The sequence below is a fragment of the Schistocerca piceifrons genome, chromosome 7 (genome assembly GCF_021461385.2).
Source record: "Schistocerca piceifrons isolate TAMUIC-IGC-003096 chromosome 7, iqSchPice1.1, whole genome shotgun sequence".
NCBI classification, from domain to species: domain Eukaryota; kingdom Metazoa; phylum Arthropoda; class Insecta; order Orthoptera; family Acrididae; genus Schistocerca; species Schistocerca piceifrons.
In genome coordinates, this window is record NC_060144.1 from 568,729,536 (window position 1) to 568,741,299 (window position 11,764).

Sequence of the window (11,764 nt, forward strand, 5' to 3'; positions counted from 1 at the left end):
GCTTCTGGGATTGACATTGTGGCATCGACAACTACAAACAACATATCTCCGCCATTACTAGTTCTTTCACTCTGTAGCCTAACGGACCACACCATATTGCTAGGCTAGTTTGCTGTATGATTTGTTGTAGTGTAGGTGTCTGTAAGAAATATACCAAGTCCTACAGAAATGTGTGTGTTGCCTTGGGCTACAACCCATCCAAAATCCCACAACATAATCAACTAATATATACGTGATAAGTGCAGCATTTCTTTAATTTTTTATGCTTTTTGATCTTTCAGTCATGTTAACTCGCAAATGTATTTGTATCAGGAGTTTTGGTTGTGTGTAATAAAAATGAATATTAAGAGGGGCTTTCTATGGTATATCACGTGAACATGTGGCATCTCCATAATTACAGTAAATATATTCAAAAGCCCACCGAAAACACTACTCAAATCAACTGACAGATTGTGACCACATATGAGAATGGCTTGGTATCATCATCTGAAACTTTCATTGTGAGCTTGATTATGCTACAAGATGAAACTAAACAGGGTGGAACAGTGAGCATACATTGCCTTTCTCGCTGGCAGAAATGCTACTCAGTGTCATGAGGAACTACGAGAAGCTGTGATTGACAGGCATTGCCCAATCAAACAGCTGCATATTGGGTGGAAGGTTTCCAAAGTGGATGTGCAACAATGACAGACTCACTGCAAAGTGGGACTATTTTGAAGGACATTAGTCAATTTGGGTTCATTTTTGTTCCATTTTTACTCATGCACAATAAATTTACACATAGTTACAATGCATGTGTTTCATTTTCCTCTTTGCCATGACCTCCTTTATCGGAACCCATATCTTATGCTGGAATTCAGATATATATTGACTTAGGGGCCCACCAGTTTCATGCACATGGTGCAATTCCAATGTTGTCACTTTATCGCAAGCTGTACCTTAGTTGCCATGACTTATGGAATGACCGTTTTATCATGCTATGATCTGTGTATGTGTTTTATATGTAGATGGTAGTATTCCTACAAGCTGTCTACATACTGGAAAAGCCAAAACTGTTAACATTAGAGTTAAGTGCAATTTACATCCCCAAGTCACATTGTTATTACTGATACGCTCACATGGAAAAGGCACATTGACGTTACCAGCACAAAACTTAGTAAAGTATGCTTCATGATTAGATCAATAAGGAACGTCACTAACACAAGTACCCTAACCACAATGTACCATGCACTCTTTCACTCTGGATTGAGGAGTTCCTAGATAACAGGACGCAGCATGTCATTCTCGATGGAGAGAAGTTTTCCGAAGTAAGAGTGATTTCAGGTGTGCCGCAGGGGAGTGTCATAGGACTGTTGCTATACACAATATACATAAATGACCTTGTGGATGACATCGGAAGTTCACTGAGGCTTTTTGCGGATGATGCTGTGGTGTATCGAGAGGTTGTAACAATGGAAAATTGTACTGAAATGCAGGAGGATCTGCAGCGAATTGACGCTTGGTGCAGGGAATGGCAATTGAATCTCAATGTAGACAAGTGTAATGTGCTGCGAATACACAGAAAGATAGATCCTTTATCATTTAGCTACAAAATAGCAGGTCAGCAACTGGAAGCAGTTAATACCATAAATTATCTGGGAGTATGCATTAGGACTGATTTAAAATGGAATGATCATATAATGTTGATCATCGGTAAAGCAGATGCCAGGCTGAGATTCATTGGAAGAATCCTAAGGAAATGCAATCCGAAAACAAAGGAAGTAGGTTACAGTACGCTTGTTCGCCCACTGCTTGAATACTGCTCAGCAGTGTGGGATCCGTACCAGATAGGGTTGATAGAAGATATAGAGAAGATCCAACGGAGAGCAGCGCGCTTCATTACAGCATCATTTAGTAATCACGAAAACGTTACGGAGATGATAGATAAACTCCAGTGGAAGACTCTGCAGGAGAGACGCTCAGTAGCTCGGTACGGGCTTTTGTCAAAGTTTCGAGAACATACCTTCACCGAAGAGTCGAGCAGTATATTGCTCCCTCCTACGTATATCTCGCGAAGAGACCATGAGGATAAAATCAGAGAGATTAGAGCCCACACAGAGGCATACCGACAATCCTTCTTTCCACGAACAATACGAGACTGGAATAGAAGGGAGAACCGATAGAGGTACTCAAGGTGCCCTCTGCCACACACCGTCAGGTGGCTTGCGGAGCAGGGATGTAGATGTAGATGTAGATGTAGATGTAGATGTACTTAACTACGGAATCATCTTCTGGGGCCAAAATTCTGAATCAATTAAGATATTCAAACTGCAAAAGAAGATAGTCAGAACAATTATGTTCAAAAAGCAAAGAGACACTTGTAAACCATTGTTTAAGAAACTAAATTTTTTGCCCCTCCCATGCCAATAAATACTAGAATTATTATTCTTTATCAAAAAAAGTATCAACAAAATTAGCAAAAATATGGATTACCACGATTATGACACAAGATCAAAAACCTCTCTAAGAATACTTCCCCACTCAACAAAACTGTACAGTGATGGTTTTAAGTGCATGGGAATAAAATTATATAACCATCTTCCAACTTTTATACAAGAAATCCAAGAAATAAATAAATTCAAACAGACGGTGAAACCTCTTTTAATAAAAGACTGCTTTTATACCATCCAGGAATATTTGGAATCAAAATTGTCTTAGTGCATGATAATGTATCAAAGCTAAATGTTATTAAGTCAATTTTGTCACATCATGTAACAATTCTCTGTGAAGCTGTAACTTTAAGTAACATAATTTGTACGTAATGTAAAATAGTCATTCTTCTGTGTTCTTGTTTACTGTTTTAGACTCCTGTAAACTGTATATTTGTATTGACTTATCCCATATCAGTTGTACAAGCCATTGTACTGATTTGATCTCCAGGACAAATAAATAATAAATAAATAAACAGTGATCTGTGTACTCACCTAATTATCATGTACTGTATGTTCTATTTCATGAACAGCAGCTGACAGGTGTAACTAGTTAAAAATACACTCTTTTAATGTAGTAGCATTTAAATTAATTAAGTTAAACATTGATTTACTTTCATGGTATAATACGTTTTAAGGGAAAAATGCATCTTCAAGATTTTTGTATGGATAATACCAACCCATTTCTGTCTTCTGAGCTAAAATTCTCATTTAGCATACAGGGATGCTGACTCACATTTTCAGGAAGATAAGTCAGTTATCATGAGATGTAATAGAAAGATAGAGGTGTTGCCAAGATTAAAACAAGGCTTATGGCTCCTATTGTGTAGCAAATTCATACAGATTGCATTTATTAGAGTAACATGCCTCACCTTTTGATGTCATCATTGGTTTTACCATCAAGAGAGTAATACGAGAACATTTGTCTCTCAGAACTGAAATCAGCCTCTTGTGCTGTTGTGTTGGTTGTATCTAATTTAATCTCTGAAATATCACCTTTCTTTATGATTTCTTGATCTTCTTCTGAAAATTCCATATCAGATCCAAACCCAAAAGATTCTTGTTGTTGAAGATTTACTTTGTAAGATGGTGGCCACATATTTGCAATAGGGGTTGGACACATACACAAAACAGCCAGCAGCAACATATTTGCACCTATGAATAGCAGGAAGATCACTTAAAATTCGTTTGTCTTATTCTTTTGTTTTGTCAAAGCATTTATAAAATACCAAAGAATATTCAGAAATACAGAATGGTGAAAATAGAGCAACCTTATGGAAAAAATTACTAAGTTACAAATGTTGTTGAAAGTGGCCTTCATTATATCATCCATATAACTGAATAACAATGTTGCAAATTTTTAAACAGATTTACCAATTGTTGATGAATTTCAGCAACACAACATTCAGTTCCTTTCTACTATTGCAGCACAGTGTGAGGGTGAGACTTGTTAACACCTTCCTCAAGGAATCACAACTAGAAAATAAAGTGGAAACAAATTAGGAGATGGAGGGGATTACTACACATTTGAAGTGATTTGTCCATAAAAACGCTGATACAATGAAGTCACAGTGTAGTTGACTTATGAGTTATAACATTGTCCCACTAAAAGCATTCATACTGTAACCTGTGTTCAGGTAGCACTGACTAACTGTTCCGCCATCCGCTGGAATTAATTCATTGTGTTCTGTAGATCTTACTAAGAAGGAGAACCTCCAGGAATATGGAATGAGGCAAGTTATACACTTACAAAAAACAAGCAGTTATATGACCTTAATTTGTATACTCTATTTACAATTACGTATCAGTAGACTGATTAATGTTATTCAAGCTATTGCTGACTAAATTTAATTGAATAAAGTAGAATGAAATCTGTTGCTAAAGTTCAACTTAAGTTCACCTAGAGGTGTTACAATGATGATAAGTGTAACACATTGTGAGAAAATATTAACTGGGATGGAAATGTCAAAATTTTTAGATTACTATGTTGATGAGAATTTAAACTGAAAAAAAAAGTTTTGGAGCTCCAGTAACAACTCAGTTCAGCCACATCAGAGACAAATCTGTAAGTTAACATTTTTTGGGTATTTTCATTCAGCAATATCATATGGAATAATGCTATGAGGAAATCAACTGTAACAATAATTTGTAGGCACATGACTTCTACATCATCTTAAATGGTAGACACACATAACAAAAAGAAATGGGACACTGAAGAAAGTATGTTATAGCAGTGATGTGTCATGCATCTGTAACAGTTTGCTTGCATGTATTGTACAATCACAGTAGATTATAAACTTTACCTGCTGGCACTTTGTAGTGTCAGAGGTGCCATGGGTTTCATTCTCCATTTCCTCACTTGGGATGCCTATATTGGCCTGAAAAGTTACTAAGATACCAGCTGTTGCTGAATGATTTTGGATTCTTCTTCTTTGATATACATGTATTTTACTTTCCATTACAAATGAATACACTGCATTTTTACAGTTGGTTACACTCCCACATCTGCCTTGCACATAATCTCTTGTATATCCTGGCTGTCAAAAAATGACTGACTTATATTCTTACAGATGTCAACAACAAAGTTTTCAACACTCTGGGGATGCCATGGATTGGAGCTCATCTCCTACACAGGATGTACATGGCATGGAATAACCACTTGTTGTAGAAAGTGCCAACATGAGCTGTAATATTGCCACCACAATCATATTCTGATTAATTATGTAAATAAATTGGTACAAAACTAGAACGTTTTAGTTGTAAATTACATGTACAACATGTAGGAATTATATATTTTTCCATTAAATTATGATGATGAACTTTTTTCTTTTCTTTTGTGTACTTTTTTTACATAAAGAACATTTTTTAGATTTATAATGTCTAGATTGTTTTTCAGTTGTTAGTGATTCCATTTCTTCAGTTTTGACAACATTTTCAACTTCTTTTTTCATACATTCGATAAATTTTTGTGACAGTTAGGCCCCTTATATACAACTGGATCTTTATGGTAACCATTGATATATTTAATATAATAACAGAAACCACTTGCTTTATGTTTTTGATATTACATAGTATACATTCTTTTTGGATTTGGTTGACAGTTATTCATTTTTAATAATTAACATTCATATCACCACAAATAATGGAAGGAACTTTTTGGGTAAACTCATAATTTTTAAATTTTATATATTTACCTTGTTCAGGTAGTTCTACTTTACTGAATTACCAAATTAAACAATTTTGTGAATAACTGTCAAGTTTTAAATAAAATAAAAATAAAAGTTTCTCTTCATTATCGAAATGTAATAAACAGATATGAGAAATAAATTTCGATTTTTTATGTTCTGAGATTTCACTTCAAACAAGTCAGTTAAGATATTTTATCCAACAATTGTGTGAATTATTTCCCTTTTTAAAATATGATAAATTGTTCTGATTTTCTTTCATAGTATATGCTGTTTCCAATGGATATGCTTGATATTATTCTTCAAAAGAGAAAACACTAATAGGTACATTAGTTTTAGTCGCAATGTTTGGAATATCATCAGTCCTAACTGTTAATTCAAAATCTTTTTCACAAATACCAAGTCAAAAATTTTTGTATTCATTAATTCTTTACGGATTTTTGATAGTTTTATTTTCAAAATGAAATAATGCTTTTTTATAGATCACAAAAAACATTGTAGTCATTATTTTTTACGTTAATATAACGCCATTTTCCTTGTTATTTTTTCTGGTACACCAAGATGAGATGAACCTCTTAAAGAAACATAATAATTAATGGATAAAAGCATTCATATAATTTTAATGTAAGGATTTGTGAGCATATTTTAATAGGGAAAGATAGATACCACCTACAGGAAAATTAAAGAGGTCTTTGGGGAAAGGCGAAGTAGCTGCATGAATGTCACGAGTTCAGATGGAAAACTAGTCATAAGTAAAGAAAGGAAAGCTGGAAGGTGGAAGGAGTATGTAAAGGGTCTATACAAGGCAAATGAACTCAAAAGCAATATTCTAGAAAGGGAAGCGGACATTGGATGAGGATGAGAAGAATTTGACAGTGCTCTGAAGGATCTATGTTGAAACAAGTCCCTGGCGGTTGATGATATTCTGTCAGAACTATTGAAAGCCTTGGAAGAGCCTGCCATGACAAAACTATTCCATCTGGTGTGCGAGATGTATGAGACAGGTGAAATACCTTCAGACTTCAAGAAGACTGTAGTAACTCCAATTCCAAAGAAGTCAGTTGCTGACAGGTGTGAATAATACTGATCTATCAATTTCATATGTCATGACTGCGAAGTACTAATACATTCTTTACAGAATAATGGAAAAATTAGTAGAAGCTGACCTCAGGAAAGGTCAGTTTGGATTCAGGAGAAATGTAGGAACACACAAGGCAATACTGACCATGCGACTTATTTTAGAAAATAGGTTAAGGAATGAGAAACCTATGTTTATAGCAGTTGTGGGCTTCGAAAAAGCTTTTGACAATGTTGACTGGAATACTCTCTTTGAAATTCTGAAGATAGCAGTGGTAAAATAGCGAAGGGCTATTTTCAATTTGTGCAGGATCCAGATGGCAGTTATACGAGTCAAGTGGCATGAAAAGAAAGCAATAGTTTAGAAGGAATGAGACAGGGTTGTAGCCTGTCCCTGATCTCATTCAATCTGTTCACTGAACAAGCAGTAAAGGAAACCAAAGAAAAATTTGGAGTAGGAATTAAAGTTCAGGGAGAAGAAATAAAAACTTTGAGGTTTGCCGATGACAAAGTAATTCTGTCAGAGGTGTTGAACAGGATGGACAGTGTCTTGATAGGAGAATATAAGATGAACATCAGCAATAGCAAAACAAGGATAATGGGATGTAGTTGAATTAAATGAGGTGATGCTATGGGAACTGGACTGGGAAATGAGAACCTTAAAGGAGTAGATGAGTTTTATCATGTAAATGGATAGATAAAAAAATCTACTTACCAAGCAACAGCAGAGGAATACCCACATAAAACATTTTAATTTTTACAGGCTTTCGGAGCCAGTGGCTCCTTCTTCTGGCATCTATGCATTTACATTATATTATCAATAATTAATTATTTTCATTGTAGTAGATGAGTTTTGCTATTTGGACAGCAAAATAACTGATGAAGCCAAAGTAGAGAGGATACAAAATGTAGACTGGCAATGGAAAGAAAATCATTTCTGAAGAATACACATTTATTAAAATCGAATATACACACATCAAAAAAAGTTTTGCATCACTTCGGTTCCGAGAGTTCTGGAACCTGTACAGAAAATTGGAATAGAGATCAACATAAACATCATTTCTGCCCTTTTTATTCCTCATGAAAACCACACATTGCATGTTGTACCACCATGCAGTGAGACCTTCAGAGGTGGTGGTTCAGAATGTTGTGCATGCCGGTACCTCTAATACCCAACAGCACATCCTCTTGCATTGACGTATGCCTGTGTTCATCATGGCATACTATCCACAAGTTCATCAAGGCACTGTTGATCCAGATTGTCCCACTCCTCAACGGCAATTCAGCATAGATACCTCAGAGTGGTTGGTGGATCCGTCATCCATAAACAGACCTTTTCAATTTATCGCAGGCATGTTCAATAGGGTTCACATCTGGAGAACATCCTGGCCCCTCTAGTCGAGTGATGTCATTATCCTGAAGTAAGTCATTCATAAGATGTGCATGATGGAGGCACGAATTGTCATCCATGAAGATGAATGCCTTGCCAATATGCTGTTTATATGGTTGCACTATCTGTGATGAAGCAAGCTGGGATATCCTTACTTCCCCTCCTGTTTCGCCATCTGCCTCCTTAAGATGCATTTTTTCATTTTTGAATTAAGTACCATTAATGTAAGTGAATATAATCTGCATTTTCATAAAAGAGAAAGGTTGGCCCTTAAAGAATATAACACCAGATCTAATTTTGTGTTTAGTTTTATGTATGTAGTTAATTTTCTAATTTATTTTGACTATGACTAGTTAGTATCTTTTGTTCTAGGGTGAAATCAGTGATTGTTTCGTAACTTAAATTCTACTGCTGGCATATAAACAAATATAAATTCTGTAATAATTGTAAACACCTGGGAGACGAAATGCTAGCATTCTTAAAGTAGATATTAGGCTCTAGTCGGAAACATGTTAGCCAAGCCAGCCTTTAATTAATTTCAAAGTAATTAACAGTTTTGTCCAAAGAATTGATCATGTACTTATATTTCATGATCTAAGCAAATAATTTGGCCTAACTCTTGTAGCAGAAGAAACTGTTAAAAAGAAACAATTTTTCGATGTTTTCAGTTAGTCGAATGAGTTAAGTTTTCATTGTAATTTCTGTAAATTTAAATTTAAACCATGTGTAGATTCAGTACCTATTATTATGATGATATATAAGGGCCCGAATTTTGGTCCCAGGACGGTCAGTCCACGGTCGAGTTTAAGATGAGGAACCTGTGTTGGTTAGAATGACAACAATGCCTCGACTTAACAATGAAATAAGTGTTACACCAATAGGCCGTGTGTAAAAGCAATGACATTGTCTGTTTCCATATGTATGACAACAATGCCTCGACTTAACAGAGAAATAAGTGTTACATCAATAGGCCGTGTGTAAAAACAATAACATTATCTGTTTCCATACGTACCCGTTTATTCTTCAAGAATTGTGAACTTTGTGGTTAGGTTTTTATTGCCCATAGGTGTTCAATAGTAAACTGTTGTAGCAGAATGTGGAGGTTTACCTGCTAACTATTAATGAGGTTTATGGGAAGTGAGAACAATAGTGCACTGGCCATATATAGCTGTGTATTATTGGGGCATTGTGAAAAGTGAAAGTGAAAGACTGTGAAATGCAGCTGTGCATCTGTTGGCTACGTCAAGAAACAAAGTAGGCGATTCGCTATATATCGGTGGGAGGATAGCCTTCACGTATCGTACAGCCGTTACGGCACCTTCCATGACCACCAACGGCATATGTCGGCCCCGCATAATGACAACCCAAAATACCAGTGAACCTCCACCTTGCTGCACTCACTGGACAGTGTGTCTAAGGCGTTCAGCCTGACCGGGTTGCCTCCAAACACGTCTCCGACGATTGTCTGATTGAAGCCATATGCAACAGTCATCAGTGAAGAGAACGTGATGCCAATCCTGAGTGGTCCATTTGGCATGTTGTTGGGCCCATCTGTACTGTGCTGCATGGTGTTGTAGTTGCAAAAATGGACCTCACTAAAGACATTGGGAGTGAAGTTGCGCATCATGCAGGCTATTGCGAACAGTTTGATTCATAACATGAAGTCCTGTGCCTGCATGAGAAGCATTATTCAACATGGTGGCACTGCTGTCAGGGTTCCTCTGAGGTATAATCCGTAGTTAGCGGTCATCCACTGCAGTAGTAGCCCTTGGGCAGCCTGAGGGAGGCATGTCATCGACAATTCCTGTCTCTCTGTATCTCCATATCCAAAAAACAGAACTTTGTTTCACTCTGAGATGCCTGGACACTTCTCTTGTTGAGAGCCCTTCCTGGCACAAAGTAACAATGCGGACGCGATAGAACCACAGCATTGACGATCTAGGCACAGTTGAACTACTGACAACACGAGCCGTGTACCTCCTTTCTGGTAGAATGAATGGAACTGATCGGCTGTCAGACCCCCTCCGTCTAATAGGCACTGCTCATGCATGGTTGTTTACATCTTTGGGCAGGTTTAGTGACATCTCTGAATAGCCAAAGGAACTGTGTCTGTGATACAATATCCAAAGTCAACGTCTATCTTCAGGAGTTCTGGGAACCAGGGTGATGCAAAACTTTTTTTTGATGTGTGTAGGTTTAAGTGTTAGGAAGCCTTTTCTGAAAATATATTTCTGGAATGTAACTGTGTATGGAGGTGAAAAATGTACAGTAATAAGTTTAGACAAGAAGAGAATGTAAGCTTTTGAAATGTGGTGCTACAGAAGAATGTTAGATAAATGGGTCAATCACATAACTAATGAGGAGGTACCGAATACAACTGGGGAGAGAAGAAATTTGTGGCACAACTTGGCCAAAGGGATCACCAATTTATAGTGGGGGTAAAAATTGTAGAGGGAGACCAAGAGATGAATATAGTAAACAGACTCAGAAGGATGTAGGATGCAGTACCCTTATGTCTGTCAACTTTGTTCCGTTAAGAGTGGCGTGTTAAGTTCTGTCTGCAAGGAAGTCTTGAATCCAGTAGCAAATCTGTTCTGATACCCTATGAGATCATGTTTTTTTCATTAAACGTGAGTGCAGGATGGTGTCAAATGTCTTCCTGACGTCAAGGAACACAGCATCAACCTGAGCACCACTGTCTATGGCGCTGTGGCTCCCATCGAGGAACAGAAAGAGCTGAGTTTCACAGGATCCCTGTTGTTTGCCAAATTCTTGTTGATTTTTATGGAGGAGATTTTCCTTCTCCAAGAACATTATAATTCTTGTGCATAAAACATGTTTCATAAGTCTACAACAGATTGATGTCAATGATATAGGTCCATAATTATGTGCATCTGTCCTACCGCCTTTCTCAAAAATGCGAATGACCTGCACTTTCTTCCAGTTGCTACATACCCTTTGTTGTTCCAGCAATGAACAATAAATTACTGCTACAAGGGGAGCAAGTTCTTTCACATAGTCTTTGTATAATCTTATAGGTATCTCATCTGGCCCTGATACCTTTCCACTACTAAGCTATTGTAGTTGTTTTTCTATTCCACGATCAGTTATCTCAATATCTGACATTATGATGTTCATGTCATGATTGAAAGGAGGGACCATGTTATGATCTTCCATGGTGAAACAGTTTTGGAAGACCGCATTCGATATTTCGGCCTTCTGTCAGTCATCTTCAGTTTCGGTGTTAGTATGGTCACTGAGTGAATGAAAAGGTGAGTTTGACAGATTTAGTGATTTTACATCGGACCAAAACCTCTTAGGTTTTCACTCAGATCGACTGACAACATTTTACTTTCAAAGTCATTGAAATCTTTGCTCATTGTTCTCCTTACTCTCGCTTTTGCTTCTTCCAGCTTTTGTTTGTCAGTTGGGTTTTTACTTCTATTGAATCTGACATCAAGTCTTCTTTGTTTATGTAGCTGTTTTGTAATATGGCTATTATAACATTGTGGGTATGCCTTAAGACCTTACTTGGAACATATTTGCGTAGCGCATGTTGAATGATTGCTATGAATTTTCCATTTGTTTTCCACATCTTCATCCCCATTACTGAATATTTGACACCTACTGTGTGACAAAGAAAG

The 11,764-nt window shown here is 36.8% G+C and overlaps 1 protein-coding gene across 1 annotated transcript in view; it reads right to left on the reverse strand.

Moving 5' to 3' along the window:
* Positions 1–3,567, reverse strand: part of LOC124709084 — a 30,220-nt gene extending 26,653 nt beyond the window's left edge. Inside the window, exon 1 of the mRNA XM_047240732.1 lies at positions 3,366–3,567. Coding sequence (XP_047096688.1) covers positions 3,366–3,567 — 202 coding nt within the window. The remainder of the gene's footprint in view (positions 1–3,365) is intronic.
* Between the last annotated feature and the right edge of the window lie 8,197 nt (positions 3,568–11,764).